Source organism: Azolla caroliniana, unplaced genomic scaffold, assembly GCF_043228905.1.
Source record: "Azolla caroliniana isolate FFs.n. ecotype wild unplaced genomic scaffold, voAzoCaro1.0.p SCAF_22, whole genome shotgun sequence".
In the NCBI taxonomy this organism is placed as follows: Eukaryota; Viridiplantae; Streptophyta; class Polypodiopsida; order Salviniales; family Salviniaceae; genus Azolla; species Azolla caroliniana.
In genome coordinates, this window is record NW_028230457.1 from 767,694 (window position 1) to 786,337 (window position 18,644).

The window sequence follows — 18,644 nt, forward strand, 5'->3', positions numbered from 1 at the left end:
CCGATCGTCTCGTCCTTCTCTTCTACCGGGCATCCCTTGATCGGGATGTCGTCTAGAAACGGCATGGTGATGTTCGGGATGCAGTCCCTCAGCACCTTGTTCATCGCATTCACCATGTGGGCCACCGAGTTGGTCCCTCCTTGCGGCAGCGTACACATCCGCACTAGGCCGAGGGGAGTTCGCATCGTCGTAATGTCTCTGCTCTCCACGGCTAGCTGGAACTGGTCATACCCTGAGTATAGATCACCGACCGAGTAAATCGACCTTCCGGCGAAGGCCTCCGCGAACTCGTCTATGGTCGGTCCGATCCCCGCGTTCCGAATGGTCACCCTATTGACCGGCTGCAGGTCCTGGATGAAGCGCAATGATCCGTTTTTCTTTGGTACGGTAAACCAGCGGTTTGAATACGGGGCGCTCGACGGCTCGAGAATGCCCATATCAACTTTCTGCTTCAACAGCTCCATCAACTTCGGGACGTGAGCTCTCGGAACCGGAATTGGCTTGAGATTCCACGGTACATGAGGTACCGTGAATATCACCATCGGCTCTACGATCGTCGGGTCCACGCACCCGATTTCCTCCGGCGAGAATGCGAAGGCTTTCCCGTGCCTTCCGAGCATTCTCCGGAACCGGTCTTCCTCCGCCGGCAGTAGGAACCCGCCCCCACCGATCTTCAGCTCGCGGAGCGTCTCGTTGGTGAAGGTGTGTCCTATGCAGGCCCGATCTCGTAAGCTGGGGTCCGATGCAACCCCTTTGATTCGGGATTCGCTGCCCTCCGGTAAGGGCGCCGCAACTGGCCTCACCTTCCGGTCCACCGTCTTGTACTTGGTGCTCACTCGGGCCGTCCGTTCCGACTCGAGCCTTCGACCGAAGTCCGCGATGACTTCGTACATTTCTTCGGAACATACCGGTATCGTCCGGTCTTCGTTAAAGCCTTCTTCGACCACCTTCCCCAGCATTCCCAAGGTGTCGTCGAAGGAGACCGCCTCCACGGCTCCGTCGATTCCTTCGTCAGGGCCGAGAACTCCGCACGCCCGAAGTCTCCCCTCCGTCTTTGTTTTCTCTCGGCCGGTGATGCCGACCATCGTGCATGCTCCGCTGTCGGAGAAGCAAAATTTCCTACCTATTGTACACGGTTTTATCGTACAGATGTGGGGTTTTCCCGGAGCATCCGGACTGTCGCGGCCCCACGCCTTGGCAGTCCTCTCTAAAAATCCTCTCGGTTTTCGGAACCGAGGGAATCGCGGTTACGTTCGTGGTTCGGCCTTACCGTCAGAAACTGGACCGAATGGCGCCCGTCTTGGCTTTTGACCCTCGCGTAGGCCGAACCATTGTCCAGCACTTTGGTCTCCATTCGCGCCGCCGTGATGTATGGTTCCCCTAATATGACCGGATGCGAAGACGTCTCCTGCACGAAGAAGTGCTGGTCAATCTCGACGTCGCCAATCTTGACTCGCACATTCGGACAGGCCCCGTGCAGTTCCTCGGTGGCGCGCGTTGCTGCCCTTATTTTCCACCCGTGCTTGGTGTTGATCGGCCATTTGCCCTTCTTATAGAAGTCCATGGACATCAAATTGATCTCCGATCCGTGGTCCACCAAAGCTATCACCGGTTCCCGGACATCGCCGATCTTCACCGGGGTTTCCGTGGTCGCTCGGGCCCAGTGTGGTCTCGAATAGTGGCTTTCCGCCCACTCGTCTCCCAGCGCCATGTCGTCTAGGTGCGTCGTCCGCACTTCCACCGGTCTTTCCGGTTCTGTCTCCGTCGACAGCCTCTTCCGTTTCACCAAGTCCACGATGGAGTCGTGGAACTCCTTCTTGGCGATTCCCAGCACCTCTCGTAACGACAGCTCCACCTTGCTGTCGAGGATCCGTTCCTCCAGGACCTTTCGTAAGTCCGTGGTCCTTTCTATCTCCGTCCCCAGACGGTACCCGCCCTTCTGGGGTTTATCTTGCGTGCCGGCCCCGCCGGCTTCGTCCCGTCGTGGCCCGGACCGGGTCTCGTATCGTTGTGAGGGCCCGGTCGTCCCAGGTCTCCCCACCCGCTTCTCTTCTACCAGAGCCTCGTAATTCTGGCAAGCGGCTTCCACGAAGCCCGTCCTTTCCTCGACCGGGTCGCTCCACCCGGTCATCTCCCGTACCCGTTTCTCCGCACTGTCCGATTCCTCCCCTTTAAGCCTTGCACCGGCAAGGCCTTCCAGCATCGTCGGCCAGAATCCGGCTTTGCTTTCCCTTCGGGCCTCGCCGCCCCCGACTCGAATGCCGGCCGACGCCGAGTAGTGGACGGTTTCCGCGTGTCGGGCCGCCGCCTCTTCCATCAACCTTTTCATACCACCCTTTCCGTCGTTTCGGCTCAGGGCCCTTCGGGTGTCGCTGGCATGCACCCGTCCTTCCCACAGGTACACCACCCTGTCCCTCAGCGCCTCCGCGAAGTCGCCGCAGTCCTTCCGAATGTGGCCGACTTCATCGCACCACATGCACCTGTTTCCTGCCGCCGGCCGTCGGTCACGAGCCGGTTCGCCTCCTTCCCTTCGGGCCTGCGCGATTTGGAGGTCCTTTATCGCCTTCGTCAATTCCTCCAGCGCCGCTCCTCCGGTTGAGCCTCTGACTACGCCGGTCGAAGCCGAACCGGTTTCCAACCACTCCCGGGTCTCTTCCTTGCGCACCTGTGGCGCTGGTTCGAGCTTCCTTGCTGCGACCGAGCCCGACCCGGTCGCCCCGTTATCCGCCCATTCTCGCCGTTTGTCGAAACGGCCACAGACCTTCCTGACAGCCGCCCAGTCGGTAGTGAGCCCGTCTTCGGTTTCCAGCAAGAAGCCCACTTGCTCCCGATCCCGCTCGTCGACCGACTTGACAAACAGCAAGACCCGGCTCGTGTCCAGGATGGTTCGGTCGAGCGCCGAAAGGCGCGCAAAGTTTTCCTCGAACTCCCGGAGGAGCGCCGACGCGTTTCTTCCCTTCCCCGGGGACTCCACCCATTCCATGAACCTTCGCTTCGAAAGCCGGAGCGCGTCGTCCAGCCCGTATTTCTCTAGGAGCCGACCTTCGAACTCCTCCCAGGTGCGGCTCTCCGTCCGCACCTCGAGCACCTCCGCATGGATGCTCGGCATCGCTACTCGGGGAAATCCGGCAAGACGCCTTTCTTCCGGAATGTCCCGCATCAGCATCTCTGCACCGTAGGACGCCAAATACTTCGTGGCATCCTTCCCATCAAACCGGCCGATCGTGCCGACGACCGCCTCAATAGCTCTGTCGAGGGCACCGGTGCTCTCGCGCGCGTTTACAATCCGATCCACGGCCGAAGCCATGGCCTCTGCGAGATCCGACCCCCTCATCTTCTGCTCTTCTGCCGCCTCTTTCACGTCGGGTTCACCAAAGATGTCGAGATATTATGCAAGTGCGTGCGGAATCGAGGCGGGACCGCGGGGGTCTCGAACCAAAGAGCAAGCGAGGGAGGAGAAAGAGAGAGAACCTGCTACGCAGGACCGGGGATACACAGGGACACGGCCCTTCAGCACGGAGAACGCGAACAGACACCGACACAGACAGATGCTAATGACTAAATATGTATATTAACAAATGGCTAACACGACTACAACCCTCGATGGGGCACAGGTTGGTTACAACCGAACAGGCCGGCGAACAGATGCCGATGCCTGTTCACTTCGACGCTCAAAGGGGGGGGGGCTGCCGGAAGCACTCGGGCGTTCCTCGAAACAGCGCGAGCCTCCTCGGAACCCTGCACACAAAACTATGGAGCTCGAGAAGGAAGGAAAACAGAGAGAGAAGCGTCCAGAAACGGTCCGACAGCACTTCGTCCTCTCCGCGCGAGATGCCTGCAACAGCTCTTTCCTCCTCTTTTTATAGCCCGACGAGTAGGCCGTCATGTCAGCTTTATTCCCTGTCCCTTTTGGACAGGGATCCGCTCCGTTTTTCACGCATCCGCGTAGTTACGCCGCCGACTCGTACAGTTCGCGCGCGCGACCGAAAAGACTGTTCGCACGGTCTTTGTCTCCACTTGAGTTAGGGCCCGTTCCTGCCGATTATCCTCCCAATTAACTTCTATGTACAACTTGGAGCGTGCGCGCGTGAAGAACCGGTTCCCACGCCTTGGTGCGCCGATTCCGCCTATGGACGGTTTTCTTCACGACAACGTGAAGAATGTGTTTCTTCAAGGTGACCTTGAAGAACGGGTCTATTGTTGTTGGGGTGGGGGGTGAAGCCTAGAATGGCTTCACCCCCCCTCCCGAGGGGGGTTATGATAGAGAGAGAGAGAATGAGAGAGTGAAAATAAGAATGACACCAAAATAAGAGGGAAAAAAAACTATATCTCATTACATGCCCCATAAGGGGTTTATATAATACATAATGTAACGGTAAATAATATGTCCGTTACAAAAAGAGACCGTTACATTCTTGTCGCATGCACATAATTGTGCATGTGCTCACACATACTCATCCTCACACTCATATACATTACACATATCGGACAACCTGTTTAACGTGTTTTACCCTTATACCACCCCGTACAACTCCTACGGGTAACATCTATATGATCCAACCTCCTGGTTTTCAGTCGGAGATGAACAAGTTGGCGGTGTACTGGCTCAAGAAGTCGCTATATGGTCTGAAACAAGCCCACCGAGCTTGGAATGCGAAGATCATGCACCGGTTGCGTAAGATGGGGTTAGTGACCTCTAAATCCGACTCATCGTTGTTCATCCGGCAAGGTCCGGACGGTCCGGTCTGCATCTTGCTTTATGTAGATGATTTGGTAATCACTGAACCCGAACTCAATGAAATCGGCTGAGTAAAGTCCCAACTGTCAGACACATTTGAAATGAAGGACCTAGGGGACCTTCATTATTTTCTTGGGATCGAGGTTATCCGAACCCCCAATGGCATATTGCTCTCACAACAACACTATGTGTTGAATATGTTGTACAAGTTCGGTATGACAGAGTGCCAACCTGTCTCCACACCCCTAGACCAGAACTAGAAGCTCTATCCCAACTCCGGACCAGCCTGCGATGAGAAATGGTTCCGACAAATCGTCGGAAGCCTGATATACTTGACAATCACTCAAGCCGACCTCAGTTACCCGATCGGAGTGATCATCCAGTTCATGCAGAAGCCGACCGTCGAGCACCTTCAGTGCGCACACCGGATACTCCGGTATGTGAGCGGCACGAAGGACCGAGGACTATTATATTGGCATGGTATAACCGAAGAACTAGTCGGATATACAGATGCTGACTAGGCCGGTGATGGATCGGATCATCGATCCACCTCCGGTTATATGTTTTCTCTGGGTAGTGCAGTTGTTGCGTGGAGCAGCAAAAAGCAGCCAACAGTGGCTCTATCAAGCACTGAGGCTGAATACTGGGGCGCTACCAATGCCACCTGTGAAGCCATCTGGCTTCGGCGATTGCTGCAAGATTTGCAAATCAAGGTATCGACCCCGATCTTGATCTACTGCGACAACATGAGCAGCATTCAGCTCGCCAAGAACCCCGTGTTCCATGCTCGGACAAAGCACATAGAAGTGCATTATCACTTTTTGTGTGAGCGGGTTTTGAGCAGTGAAGTAGAACGTTCGTATGTTCAGACGGATCGGCAAATTGCCGATATCTTCACCAAACCGCTCGGATCGGACAAGTTGCAACACTTCACCGAAATGCTTGGTGTTTAGCATCTCGATGTGCCGCACTTGAGGGGGAGAAAAGGAAAGGGAACGAATAGCACCGAACAAGGAGCCGAAGAGGAAGAAAGAACCAACAAAGGGGGAGACAAGAGGAAAAAGGAAGCCGAGTCGACGAAGGAAGTCGGCACATCCGAACAGGTTGGAACAAGCGGCAGCGGCGGCAGAGTCAAGAAGGACAAAGCCAACTGGAAGAAAACGGCCAAGACCCGGACGTGGTCAGGTGTGGTGAAGGGCCTGAAACCGGAAAACGAATCGGGAGCGACCGATTCGGACAAGAGCTAGAACAAATCGAAGGAAACCGATTCGGTTCAAGATTCGAAGAAGCCGGATCAACTAAAGACCAAACGGACACGGACGTAGCGGAAGTCGACGCCAACACGAAGGAACCGACGGGTCGACAAGCGCCGGAGTCGTAGCAGCAAGGGAGCTGAAATAGGAATGTTGAGTAGACAAGCCGACCAAGGAGGTCGAGGCGCGCAGTACCGGACGGGTCGCGGGAAGCAGAACCGGACCGGACGAGGAGCGCGAGCAAGGTGTGACGACGCTAGAAGGAGTCAGGTGGAAGGACCGGCTGTCGCGGACACTAACAACACGATCCGACCTCAAGTTGAGCTTGAGGGGGAGTGTTGAGCGAGCAAGCTCAACCGGATCCGGATCGGCATCCGGAAGGATGAGCCGAATCGGTATCCAGATGGTATTCGGAAACAACCGGCCGGATCGAGGAGCCGGATTGGAGAGCCGGATTCGAGCGGGAACCGGAAGCCTAGTAGTAGCCTAGACTACTAGGTAATCATTGTCTCGTAGTTAGTGTCAGTCGCACGTGTGAGCATTGAAGTACATGTCAGTCCTTTATGGACTTGTACAAATAGTGTTGTTTAGCACGTTGTATGTATAGAGTTTTAGAGTTAATTTTTTAATAGAGTTTATGTTCTGCTCTCTCTGTCTCTCCCGTATATACTCTCTGTGTTTTAAGCTTTTCCATTAAACCTTCATCTCATTTTCTATTGCTATTCGGCTGAGCCGGTTCTACCTAACACTTTTGCACATTAACATTCACAAATCTCCACTCTTCGGTTGTCATCAAAGCAGGTTTTTCGCTGTGTCGAATGGCTTCGGCCTATCTTTTGATGATCAACACATCCTACATCATCTCTTTCCACAAGGCAAAGTTTTTGCCATCGAACTTTCAGATTTCAACTCCTATATCGGATGTTGAAGCCATGTTCTTTATGAAGATGATATTTTACTGACCTTGTCTTCTCTTTCAACTTTCTCTGTTGTTTTGTTGTCGTTGAACAACAAGCTCGCACTGATACCACTTGTTGGAGATGGTGTCTGATATGTATGTGGAAGTATGTGAGGACCTGTCGATTATGTGCACAACAAACAACACAGAGATTATGACTGAATAAATAGAAGGAAATGTAGACACAGTTCAAAGCTCTAATGGAAGCTCTCATTATTCTATAACTCTTACACTCTCTGAGACTCAAGAAAACAAGAAGAGATTCGTTACAATGTTAGGTTAGAGCTTATATACTAAGCCCTAACTATTTGGACATGTTCACATTAAGATACAAAGTGGAAGGAGTCGGCCTTTTATGCTAACATATCTATAGTCCTGTAACAATAAGGTCTGATAAGGGTCTTTTCATGCACATTTGTGTACCACCATGTGTGTGTTCATACATGTATAATGTACATAATTGAGTTTGTTATATCAACAATTTGGTGTATTATTGGGAGTTCATGTTATGAATGCCTTAATTGAATGGATTACTAGTAACTTGGGGGATATGTTCATCTATTGAAAGTCATGGACTTGGTTGTTTCATATTATAACTTAACATTTCACAATGTATTATGGAACCTATGATGTTACATGCTTTGTCATGGATTCCATGAATTGTGAAGGCTATGCACTAAGTCCGGCCACATCTTTGATTTATGTTGTGGAGAAAGAGGGATAAGATGGAGGTTGCATGGAACCATTTAGCAACTCCATTTTTTGCCTCAAGTTATTCTGTTCGTATTGTTTGACACCAAAAAATCTTATGACTATGATTTTCCTTTGGAATCATGTCTAAAAAAGCGTGGACCATCAATAAATAATGCTTTTTGTGCATGGGTCAATTATAATATAATTCATTCAATGTCCAGTTACTTTCTAAGATTTGGCAATTTTTGTCATGTTGTTATTTGTGCCAACATAGTGTTAGGATCTCGGTCCCTCCGGATGGGATACGAAGACCCGGCATTGGAAGACCCGGTGGGAATCAGATGTGGAGTACCCAGAACCGGATGACGAGTACCCGACAAGGAAGACCCGGTGAGAACCGGATGTTGCAGGCCCGATGAGAACCTCTCATCGGATGAAGGGACATATATGTAAATATGTTCCAGAGAGCCCACTGGGCTATATTTGTAAATAGCCCGAAAGTCATATTAGTATAAATATGACCTAGGGCAAACTCAATGTAGGTTTTTTTTTTGAGAGTTATTGGTGTAACTCCTGTACAATGCGTAAGAGAGAGAGAGAGAGAGAGAGAGAGAGAGAGAGAGCGATATACAGAGATTGTGTCTTTGTTGTAACCGCCGTTAGGCGAAGATTGTGAGCAAGAGGTCGTTGCCTCCGTGCTCCCTGTTCTATTACTCGACATAGTGATAGTTTGGAGTCTGTGGACTCCCGTGGTTTTTCCCTCTCAGGGTTTTCCACGTTAATATCCTATGCCTGAGATTAACATTCCCATTTCATCTGTGTCTGATTGTCATCAAGTGATCTACGCTTCGGTTGTGGTCGGAGATTATTCCGCTTATTTCACGTCAGATAGTGGAATTTGCGCAATTTACATAACCCAACCTAAAACATACATGGAGACCGCTTTTCTTCTAAAACTTGGGGGATATGTTGATAGTTGGTGTATTGAATTGGTTGTTGCATGTACAACTTAATGTTGCACAATGTATTGTATGGAACCTATGATATAAAATGTTTTGTCATGAACCATGAAGGTCATGCCCTAAGTCCGACAAACTCTTTTGGTTTATGTTATGAAGAAAGAGGGATAAGATGGCGATGGCATGGAACCATTCGGCAATTCCTAAGCATTATTGGATTTAGATATGCATACGATGGCTTGGTGATTTTCATTATTACGTGGAACGTGTTTGCAATCAGAACCATGGAAAATAATTATATAATATGACCTGAAGTAGAGGGGTATAATAAATGGGAAGGCTAATTACTAATCAATATGTAATCAATGGTTTATACAAGGGGCATCCTGGCTTATCTAATTTTACCTTCTCAATACCTAGTTACTACTTTCTCACTACTTATCATGTTGAGAGCGAGTGACGTATGAGATATCCTTTACTTTAAATACACCAATCACTCTCTTTACATATGACAAGGGTGGTTGTAGTCTTGTGACAATCGGGTATGATAAGGGTCTTTCATCCATATTTTTGCACCACCGTGTGTATGTTCATACATAATGCAAACAAGTAAGTTTGTTATCTCAACAATTTGGTGTATTATTGGAAGTTGATGTTATGAATGACTTAATAAATTGGATTACTAGTAACTTGGAAGATATGTTGGTGGATTGAAAGTCATGAATTTAGGTTGTTTCATGTACAATTTTACATTGCACAATGTATTATGGAACCTATGATGCTATATGTTTTGTCGTGGATTCCATGAACCATGAAGGTTATGCACTAAGTTCCACAACCTTTTCAATTTATGTTGTGGAGAGAGGGATTAGATGGGGATTGCATTGAACCATTTTTGGAATCATTATTGGATTTGGATACGCATATGATGGCTTATTGATTTTCATTTTCGCAAGGAACATGTTTGCAATCACGATTCACAACCATGGATATCTATTATACAACATGACATGAGGGACGGTATAATAAATGGGAGGGTTATACCTATAATTAAAGTGTTGTGATGGCAACTACTTAATGGCAATGTGCCACTTCAAATCTTTTACTCTTCAAGCACTGAACAATTGATTGTATCATGTCAATAACCATCACTTTAATTTGCTTGGTTACCAGTGACCACCATGTAGAACAAAGTAATATAATTCCTTACATAGGGAGCCATTTTTTGTCACAAGTTAATTTGTTATTGTTATTGTTATTGTTTGGCATCGGAAAATCTTATCACTGGAATTTTCATTTGGAATCATGTTTAAAAGGCATGGGAAACAACAAATAATTGTTTTCTTTTCATGGTTCAACTATAATATATTTCATACAAGCTCTAATTACTTATCAAATTTGGGATTAAATTTCTAAGAATTGGCATTATTTTGTCATGTTGTTATTTGTCGCCAAGATAGTGGAGTTTGTGCAATTTACACAATCCAACCTAAAGTCAGAGATGGAGACTATTTTGCTTTTTTGAAGGTATCATTTGCAATTCTACAAAAGTTAAGGGAGTGTTGATGTGGCAAGTGTATTTATTGAATGAAGCAAGTCGAAATTCTTTTCGTAGTTGTGTATGTATGCAACACACTCTTCTTGCCTAAAAACATTGTGATATATCCTAGTACTCATGTGGTAGTGAAACTAGTTGTAGTACTATTGTAGTGTTCTTAGAGAGAGAGAGAGCACAATATTAGCAAAGGTGAGCTTAAGGAAACATATATCCAACATAACCCAATATTATGAAAGATGTCATGTGGACAACTCATATCTGACACAAACTAGGATTGTTATGAAAGATGACTTGTGTGCATTTAGTGTCCAACAGAACCTAGTTTTGAAATATGACATGCGGGCAAGCGGTATCCGGACAAAACCCAATATTATCAAAGGCGGGATAGGTAGTGTATTTTGCACAACCCAAATTTATGAAAGATAACCTACAAGAAAGAGGACCTATAGGTAAGGCGGTGTAATTGACAAAACCTAGTATTATGAAAGATGACCTGTGTGCAAGTGGTATCCAACCCAGTGCTACGAAAGATGACCTATGGGCAGGTGTCGACACAACCCGGTGTTATGAAAGACGACCTATGGGCAGGCGGTGTAACCGACAGAACCTAGTATATGAAAGATGACCTGTGGGCAAGTGGTATCCAACACAACCCAGTGCTACGAAAGATGACCTATGGGCATGCGGTGTAACCAACAGAACCTAGTAAATGAAAGATGAGCTTTGTGGGCAAGTGGTATCCAACACAACCCAGTGTTGCAAAAGATGACCTGTGGGCAAGACAACCCAGTGTTATGAAAGAAGACATACAGGCAAGCGATGTAATTGACAAAACCCAGTATTAGGAAAGATGACACATGGATAGGTGGTATCCAACACAACCTAGTGTTGCAAAAGATGACCTATAGGCAGGTGGTGTATCTGACACAACCTGGTGTTATGAAAGAAGACGTACGAGCAAGCGATGTAACCAACCGAACCCAGTATTATGAAAGATGACCTGTGGACAGGTGGTATCCAACACAACTCCAGTGCTGCGAAAGAGATGACCTATGGGCAGGTGGTGGTGTATCCGACACAACCCAGTGTTATGAAAGGCGAGACCAATGGGCAAGCAGGGCAGTGTATCCAACCCAACCCAATATTGTATTATGAAAGACGACCTCTAGGCAGGTGGTATCTATCCGTCACGACTACTGAGAGTACTACAACCGAGTAATCTAGCGAAAGTGGACCGATTGGCACCTGGTATCTGAGGCAGGCCAGGATCATGAAAGATGAGAGCACCCAGAACCCCATACCAGAAGAGGTCTCAATCGAGAGAGAGAGAGAGAGAGAGAGAGAGAGAGAGAGAGAGAGAGAGAGAGAGCACATTGGCATTTTGCATGGTGTGTTGTCTCTTTCCACATCTGCAGAGAGGAGAGAGAGAGAGAGAGAGAGAGAGAGAGAGAGAGAGAGAGAGAGGAGCAGAGAACCCATATCTAGTCTCATTGTGAGAAAGAGAGCACAAAAAGAGAGAAGCCAGGGATAGATCATCATCAGCACCAGCACTATCACCACCATGGCTATGGCGGTTGTAGCTCCCCTTTACTCTTGGCTCATCGCTGCAGCCTATTCTGTATGTGAAGAAGAAGGAGGAGGAGGAGGAGGAGTAGGAGCAGGTAGAGTGGCCAAGAATTCCCCACCCCTGAGCCGAAGAGCCCGCCGCCGGCTCAGCCGATTCGGTGGTGGTGATAACACCAACATTTCCACTAATTCTAGCCTTAGACCCAGACTCTCATCTATCTGCGGATCTAGCCTGCAAGGATTTGGTTCTTGCTTCTCCTTTGAAGCTTGCCCTGAGTATTATAGCTCTAAACAATCCCCTCTGTTTGGAGATGGTGTCTTAGGTCTTGGGTTCGGATCCCGCCCGGCTTTCCGTGCTGCCCGCCGCCATCCCAAATCTGCAGGTTCTGGTAAGCATTTTTTGCATGAATGTGTGTTTATCTTTTTCTTTGTATGTGCATGCAATTCGTTGCACAAAGGTTACTTTTGAATTCTTTTATATAGCCCTCATAACAGAAATTTATGTATGTATCTATGTGTGTATCTGTGTGTGTCTGGGTGTGCATAAATTGGCATTTTGAACCCTAATATCAGACATTGTTCCTATGCATATATGTCTGTTCGTGCAATTCTTTGCATGTACTTACCCTGGAATTTTTGAAACCCTTAGCAAACATTTGGAACCCTAATATCAGAAGTTGTATGTTTGTGATATGCATGTATCTACATGCATGCCTTTCTTTGTATGCGCATTCTTTGGAATTCTTTTGAAAAATCCTAATGGCAAACATCTTTAAGCACAAAGAGGAGACATTCATCTTTGAGTGGAACTGTATTGCTGTTGGCTTGCATGTACATATATGCATACCATTCTTTGCTTTGCATGTAATTATGTGGGAATTTTGCATAGAAATGCTAATGGACGAAATGCGTTAACCCTAATAAGGGACATTTCTGGGGGTAGATTCTCAAATTATTTGTTAAAGGGTTGCATACAATTTCGTTGTAATTCTTTTAGAAAACCCTAATTGCACACGTTTTGAACCCTAATATAAGACATTTCGTGGTGTAGATTTTCCATTATTTTTATTGTTAATGTCTTGCATGTGATTACTCTGGATTTCAGTTAAAAGAACTAGTAATGCACCACATGGGAACCTGAATAGAAGACTTTCTCACAGTAAATTTTCAAATCTTTGCTGATAACGGGATGTATTTGTGGTCAAACTCTTGGAAATCATATGCATACCCTGAATTCTTTGGAACATTTCTGAGTAGAACCCCATGCATCAACTTTTATTGTGTTTTTTTAATCTCTTGGAACTTTCTTGGTTCTTTCAAACTATGCTTGATCTCAATTTGAGTCTAAAACCATCCAAATAATATGCATGCTTTAGACTTACTTACGAAAGTTTTTACAGATTAAAATATCCAAAAACTTGATTTTCTGTCATTTATTCATTTATTTGCATAGGATCCTTCATGGTTGCTCCAGCTGAATTATAAAGGAGCTCAACTGTGAATATTTGCATGCTTCTAATCTTTTGAACCCTACTTCAGACCTTTCCTTGGAATAAAATATCCATGGTGGTTTTTTTTTCTGCGTTGGACCTTGCATGACGCTTGTTAATGTGGCAATACTTTTTCTCAAATTGACGCCAAAACTTGTAAATTCTTTTCATCCTTAATGAGTTTATTTTATTCATTCAGTCTGGCATAACTCTTTCAGGTGGCCCATGAGTTAATGCGGGCATGATTGTATCCCAGTTTCAGGCCAAATCCTGCACATTTTTTGAAATGTTTAGCTGAAATTCCTCATTGTAGAATGTCCACCCTCTGCTGTTGTCAAGTTTTTGTTTTCATTATTGGGTCTTGTATGGTTCGCACATAACGTGGCAAGTTCTTTTTACTCAAAATTTTGAGGCAAAAAATGTGCTACTCTTTCATACTTTAATCTCTAATAGTGAACATTTTCGAAATGGAATTCCCATGCTTTGCTGTTAATGCAATTTTTTGTTTCTGAAGTTTTGTCTCCTTCCCTTGGGTGAAGGTAACATGAAGTGTTCATAGGTTGTTTCTGGCTCAATTGCTAATCGGTTGTTTGATATTATGCTTCAAATCCTGGAAGTACATGTTTCTAGAGTACGATTTCCATTCACTGCTGTGCATGGGTTGTTTTTTTGCATTAGGTCTCTCATGGCTCTTTAATTCCTAGTGTTAAAGCTCTTTCCCAAATTATCTTTCGTTAATGTAGCAATGCTTTTCTGAATGTCTCCTTTGTTAATGCTTTGTTTTTAATATTGGGTTTAGCATGGGGTTTTCATCTCGTTTGTTAATTTTGCAATTCTTTATTTAGAAATTTCCTCTTTCAATAAGTTTTTATTTTGCATGGGGTCTTTCAGCTTACTCATTAGTGACAGGAATCATTTTATCTGATTCTGATACCAAAAACTTGCATGTTTTGTTATGCATGCAACCAGGTTATGAGTCCTTAGGGTATAGGCTGAGTTGTGATCTTATGCTAGGAAATGGAAATAAGACTATTCTAGGTATGTTTTTCAGCAGGCAAAGCTTGGGCCATTGCGATTCAACCAGTAAGGGAGACAACTGAGAAGAAGAAGGTCACCACTAAGCCAAGGAGGGTGGTCGTAACAGGCATGGGTGTAGTCTCTTGCCTTGGCCATGATCCAGATAGTTTCTATAGCAACCTTTTGGCAGGGAACAGTGGCATCACCGATATAGAGAACTTTGATTGCCGAGAATTTCCAACTGTGAGTTTCTGGTGCTTCTTTATTAGAGGATGAAATTAAAGGTTTACACTTTATCAGTGATTCGAATTGTTACCACTAGAATTACCTTCTCTTTTTGCTTTATTATGATCAATTCTCATTAGCATTCCGTAGGACTTTCCTACCCTACAATTCCATAGGACTGATATCCTACTCTTACCTTTCTGGAGTGTCATTGGATAGTTCTGATAGTTTTAGATATCATCTAATTATCGTTGCTATTTTATAGGATGTGCCCCTGCTCAATTTGTTGTACTCTTTACTCATCGTAAATGGTACTCTGCTAATTTTGTACATCATACAATTATCCTTGCTATTCCATACGATATGCACTTGCCTATTTGTTCTTCTTTATTGTCATAAATGTCTTCATCTGTGATGATTATTTTGAATCAGAAAAGATTGACACAAGTTTTTATGAATCATTCTTAAATCAAGAACTGTATATCTTTTAACTCGTATTTTGTGTCATACCTGTTTCATCCATATTGCCTTTATTACATGTTTATGGCAGAGGATAGCTGGTGAAATAAAATCATTTTCAACAGATGGATGGGTTGCTCCGAAGTTCTCCCGGCGAATGGACAAGTTTATGCTTTATACTCTTACAGCTGGTAAAAAGGCCCTAGAAGATGGAGGTATTTCTCCTGATGTCATGGACAAATTGGACAAATCTAAATGTGGCATTCTAATAGGATCTGCATTGGGTGGAATGAAGGTTTGCAATTTAAAGTTACGCTAAAAGACAAGATCTTGTTGAAAGGAAATATAAGGTTATCGTTTGTGTTTGTGGCGTGCAGGTTTTTAATGATGCTATTGAGGCCCTACGAGTTTCATATCGAAAAATGAATCCATTTTGTGTGCCATTTGCAACAACAAATATGGGGTCAGCTATGTTGGCTATGGATTTGGTAGGTTTTCTGGCTCAAAAAAAACTCCATTGATATAGGTTAAACCTGCCTCACTCTTTGGAAACCTCAGGGATGGATGGGTCCAAATTATTCAATATCAACTGCGTGTGCGACAAGTAATTTCTGTATCTTGAATTCAGCAAACCACATCCTTCGTGGTGAAGCTGTGAGTATAATCTTACTTTTGCAAATGGTCAATGTGTTGCAGTTTAAGTTGGTTTCTTACTATCTTGCTAATATGAAGCAAACCTGTATTTGCTATTAGGATGTCATGCTATGTGGTGGCTCAGATTCGGCGATCATTCCGATTGGTAAGTGCTTATCAAATTGATCATGTATCAACTTATATAATCATGCAAGTCAACATGAAAGGCATCCAGCTGTAATTCAAGCTTCATTTTCATGTTAGCATTAAAGTGCTGTCTAATTAACAAATTATTGTCCAAAATTTAGTGATAATGGTAATAATTATTTGGCAGGACTTGGAGGATTTGTGGCTTGCAGGGCATTGTCACAAAGAAATGATTCTCCGCAGAAGGCATCAAGGCCTTGGGATATGGTTAGTACTAATTTCTTTTACTGAATGCTCTTTTGTATTCTGAATTACTGTAAGCATGCTCAATAGGTATTCCCCCTTCTGGCTGTGTAGGACCGTGATGGGTTTGTTATGGGCGAGGGCGCAGGTGTTCTACTGTTGGAAGAGCTCGAGCATGCCAAAGTATGCTCAAGTTCCAACTTTAATCTTGATGGTTTGTGCCAAATAAATAATGTTTTCTGAATGTTAAGAGGCTGTATGATACAATCACAGGAAAGGGGAGCAACAATATATGCAGAATTCCTTGGTGGAAGCTTTACATGTGATGCGTATCACATGACAGAACCTCATCCCGAAGGCAAGAAAATGTTTGAAGCAATATTTAATACATTTTTTGTAATGGATGCTGTTAAATTTCTTTTTAATGTTTTGATTGTGTTTTCTTCAGGGGCTGGTCTCTCACTCTGTATAGAAAAAGCCTTGGCTCAAGCTGGAGTGTGCAAAGAGGATGTGAATTATGTAAATGCTCATGCAACTTCTACTCGTGCGGGCGACCTTCAAGAATATAAGGCACTGATCAGGGCTTTTGGAAAGAACCCAGAGGTATCATTCTTCACTTTTGTAATGCTTGATGTAGGTTATTCTTCCCAATTGCCAAGTTTATTATCTGATCTGTTTATGGCTTATCTCTTAGCTCAAGATAAATTCTACAAAATCGATGATTGGGCACTTGCTAGGAGCAGCTGGTGCTGTTGAGGCTATTGCCACTGTTCAGGTATCTCTTGAAAGTTGTTAGTTTCTTTAATGTGATTCAGTCTTTTTATTTTACCTTTGATTTTAATGCTTTTTCTTGTAACTCCTTCCTCATCAGACTTACATCCTAGGGCAAATTGATTGTCTTTCCCTCTTAGATTCTAGATGTCATACTTGGTACACCCTACATTTAACGACATTATTTAAATATTTAAGATTTGGAATATATGCCAAGAATGATGCTGTTAGTGGTGGATTTTGCTATCACATCAAATTTATATGCCACATTTAATTGATTTAAGCTTAGGAATGCCAAGAACGATGTTTTTGATGTCACATCAGGATCATACACTACATTTAAAATAAAGACTGGAAATGCAGAGAATAATGTTTATAGTTACGGTTTTTGCCGTCGCATCAAATCAAATAATATTTAGTCAATTCATCAATATATGCATGCAATTTTAATGACAGCATGTTATAATACCATTCTGTATTATATTGGGCACACATTTGAACCCTTCTGACACAGCAAATCATTAATACATATATTCTAAAGTGGTTTTTTGAAGTATGATGATGATTTTGAGATCAAACTCTTATTGAGCATTATGAAAAGTGAGATGATGTCCTAAACGAATCTCCTGATTAATTAAACTAAAGTTTATGCGAAAATAATTTGAAACACAGTAATGCTCTGATTTTTTTGTTCAGAAATTTTGTAATTTCTGACTTTCATCGAGAGTTAAATGTAAATTGTACGAATGCTTCAATATACCATGAATAGTTGTGTCAATGCATAATTAGATAATCTTAATTGTTTGGCAGGCTATCAGAACAGGCTGGGTCCATCCAACTCTCAATATTGAAAATCCAGAGAAGGAAATTGTAATGTTTTCCACTTTACTCCTAATGGCTAATGCATAGTGTATGAATGTAAATTGCATGTTTCAATACTCACTTCTAATTGCAAATGTGTGGTGAATGAATGTTCCCTTAAATAATTAAATTAATGAACATGTGTGTTTGTATGCTTAATAGTATGTATTGTCAACTATTCCAGGACATGAATGTAGTTGTCGGAGGGAAAAAAGAAAGGCTGGACATAAAGGTTGCCATGTCCAATTCATTTGGGTTTGGAGGCCACAATTCGTCTGTCATATTTTCTCCGTACCAAGAATCCAATGAAAACTAGTATGCATTGGCAGATTTCCGTTTGCAGAAAAAAAGAAGCAACACGTCTGAATGATTGTTTATGGCTTAATATGCACGAAAAAAAGCTACAATATGTACAAGATTTTATAAAAAAAGTCTTGGTTTGTATTGTGTAAAAAACAGTATATTGCAGGTGGAAAATGTTATAATGGTATTATTATTCGTTGGGAATTTGGTGTACATTGTGAAAATGAAGGTTTTGGTAATATGAGTTTCCCATTTGGAGCAAGTAGAATTCATTCCTCCAGCTGAGAATGCAAACCAAACCAAATAAGTAGAGCAATTAAGGTTGGAGGATAATAACTGGAATTCTTTATTCCATCTTCCAGTGGCAGCATATGTTTTGTTAGCAAATGACTTTTGATTGTCTTGCAGTGTTATCATTTAATTGCATAATGAATGGGAATGCAAACAAAATTAGTAGATTGGAGGATAATAAGTGTCTTTATTAGCATAGGTTTAGGTACAAATTTTGAGTCAATTATCATGCCGATCTGGTTGCTTAGTAAATGGGAATGCAAACTCTAAACCCTAAACTTTCCTCTGCACCTTAAATCTCTTGGTGCCATGTCAAAAAGTGCAAAGCAAAATAGTGAAGGTTGGAGGATAAATGGAATTCCTTATGTGCTATACTCTAGTATATTAGCATATGTTTAGGTAGAAAATTTGACTCAATTATCGATCTGATTGCTTAATACGTGGGGGAGAGTGTTAGATCAGTACACGTACAATTTGTT

At 44.1% G+C, this 18,644-nt stretch overlaps 1 protein-coding gene across 2 annotated transcripts; it reads left to right on the forward strand.

Annotated features, from left to right (window-relative positions):
• The first annotated feature begins 11,605 nt into the window (after positions 1-11,605).
• Positions 11,606-18,076, forward strand: LOC147849705 (3-oxoacyl-[acyl-carrier-protein] synthase II, chloroplastic-like). 2 transcript variants are annotated; one of them, XM_087337053.1, is made up of 13 exons: positions 11,606-12,114; positions 14,270-14,475; positions 15,008-15,211; positions 15,294-15,404; positions 15,475-15,570; positions 15,670-15,715; positions 15,884-15,963; positions 16,054-16,122; positions 16,213-16,297; positions 16,388-16,542; positions 16,634-16,714; positions 17,521-17,580; positions 17,756-18,076. In XM_087337053.1, exons 1-13 carry the CDS (start codon positions 11,721-11,723, stop codon positions 17,885-17,887), a joined length of 1,719 nt encoding a protein of 572 aa, XP_087193179.1. In that variant the 5' UTR covers positions 11,606-11,720; the 3' UTR covers positions 17,888-18,076. The 2 variants fall into 2 exon arrangements, with proteins under 2 accessions (XP_087193179.1, XP_087193178.1); XM_087337052.1 differs by having other exon boundaries at positions 11,607-12,114; positions 14,267-14,475.
• The last annotated feature ends 568 nt before the right edge of the window (positions 18,077-18,644 follow it).

What these genes read in the sequence shown, in the direction of transcription:
- LOC147849705 (XM_087337052.1), top strand. Translation starts at nt 11,721, where the DNA reads ATGGCTATGGCGGTTGTAGCTCCCCTTTACTCTTGGCTCATCGCTGCA. An exon ending in CTGCATTGGGTGGAATGAAG is followed by an intron (nt 15,212 to 15,293) that starts GTTTGCAATTTA and finishes TGTGGCGTGCAG; the next exon opens with GTTTTTAATGATGCTATTGA. An exon ending in AAAATCCAGAGAAGGAAATT is followed by an intron (nt 17,581 to 17,755) that starts GTAATGTTTTCC and finishes CAACTATTCCAG; the next exon opens with GACATGAATGTAGTTGTCGG.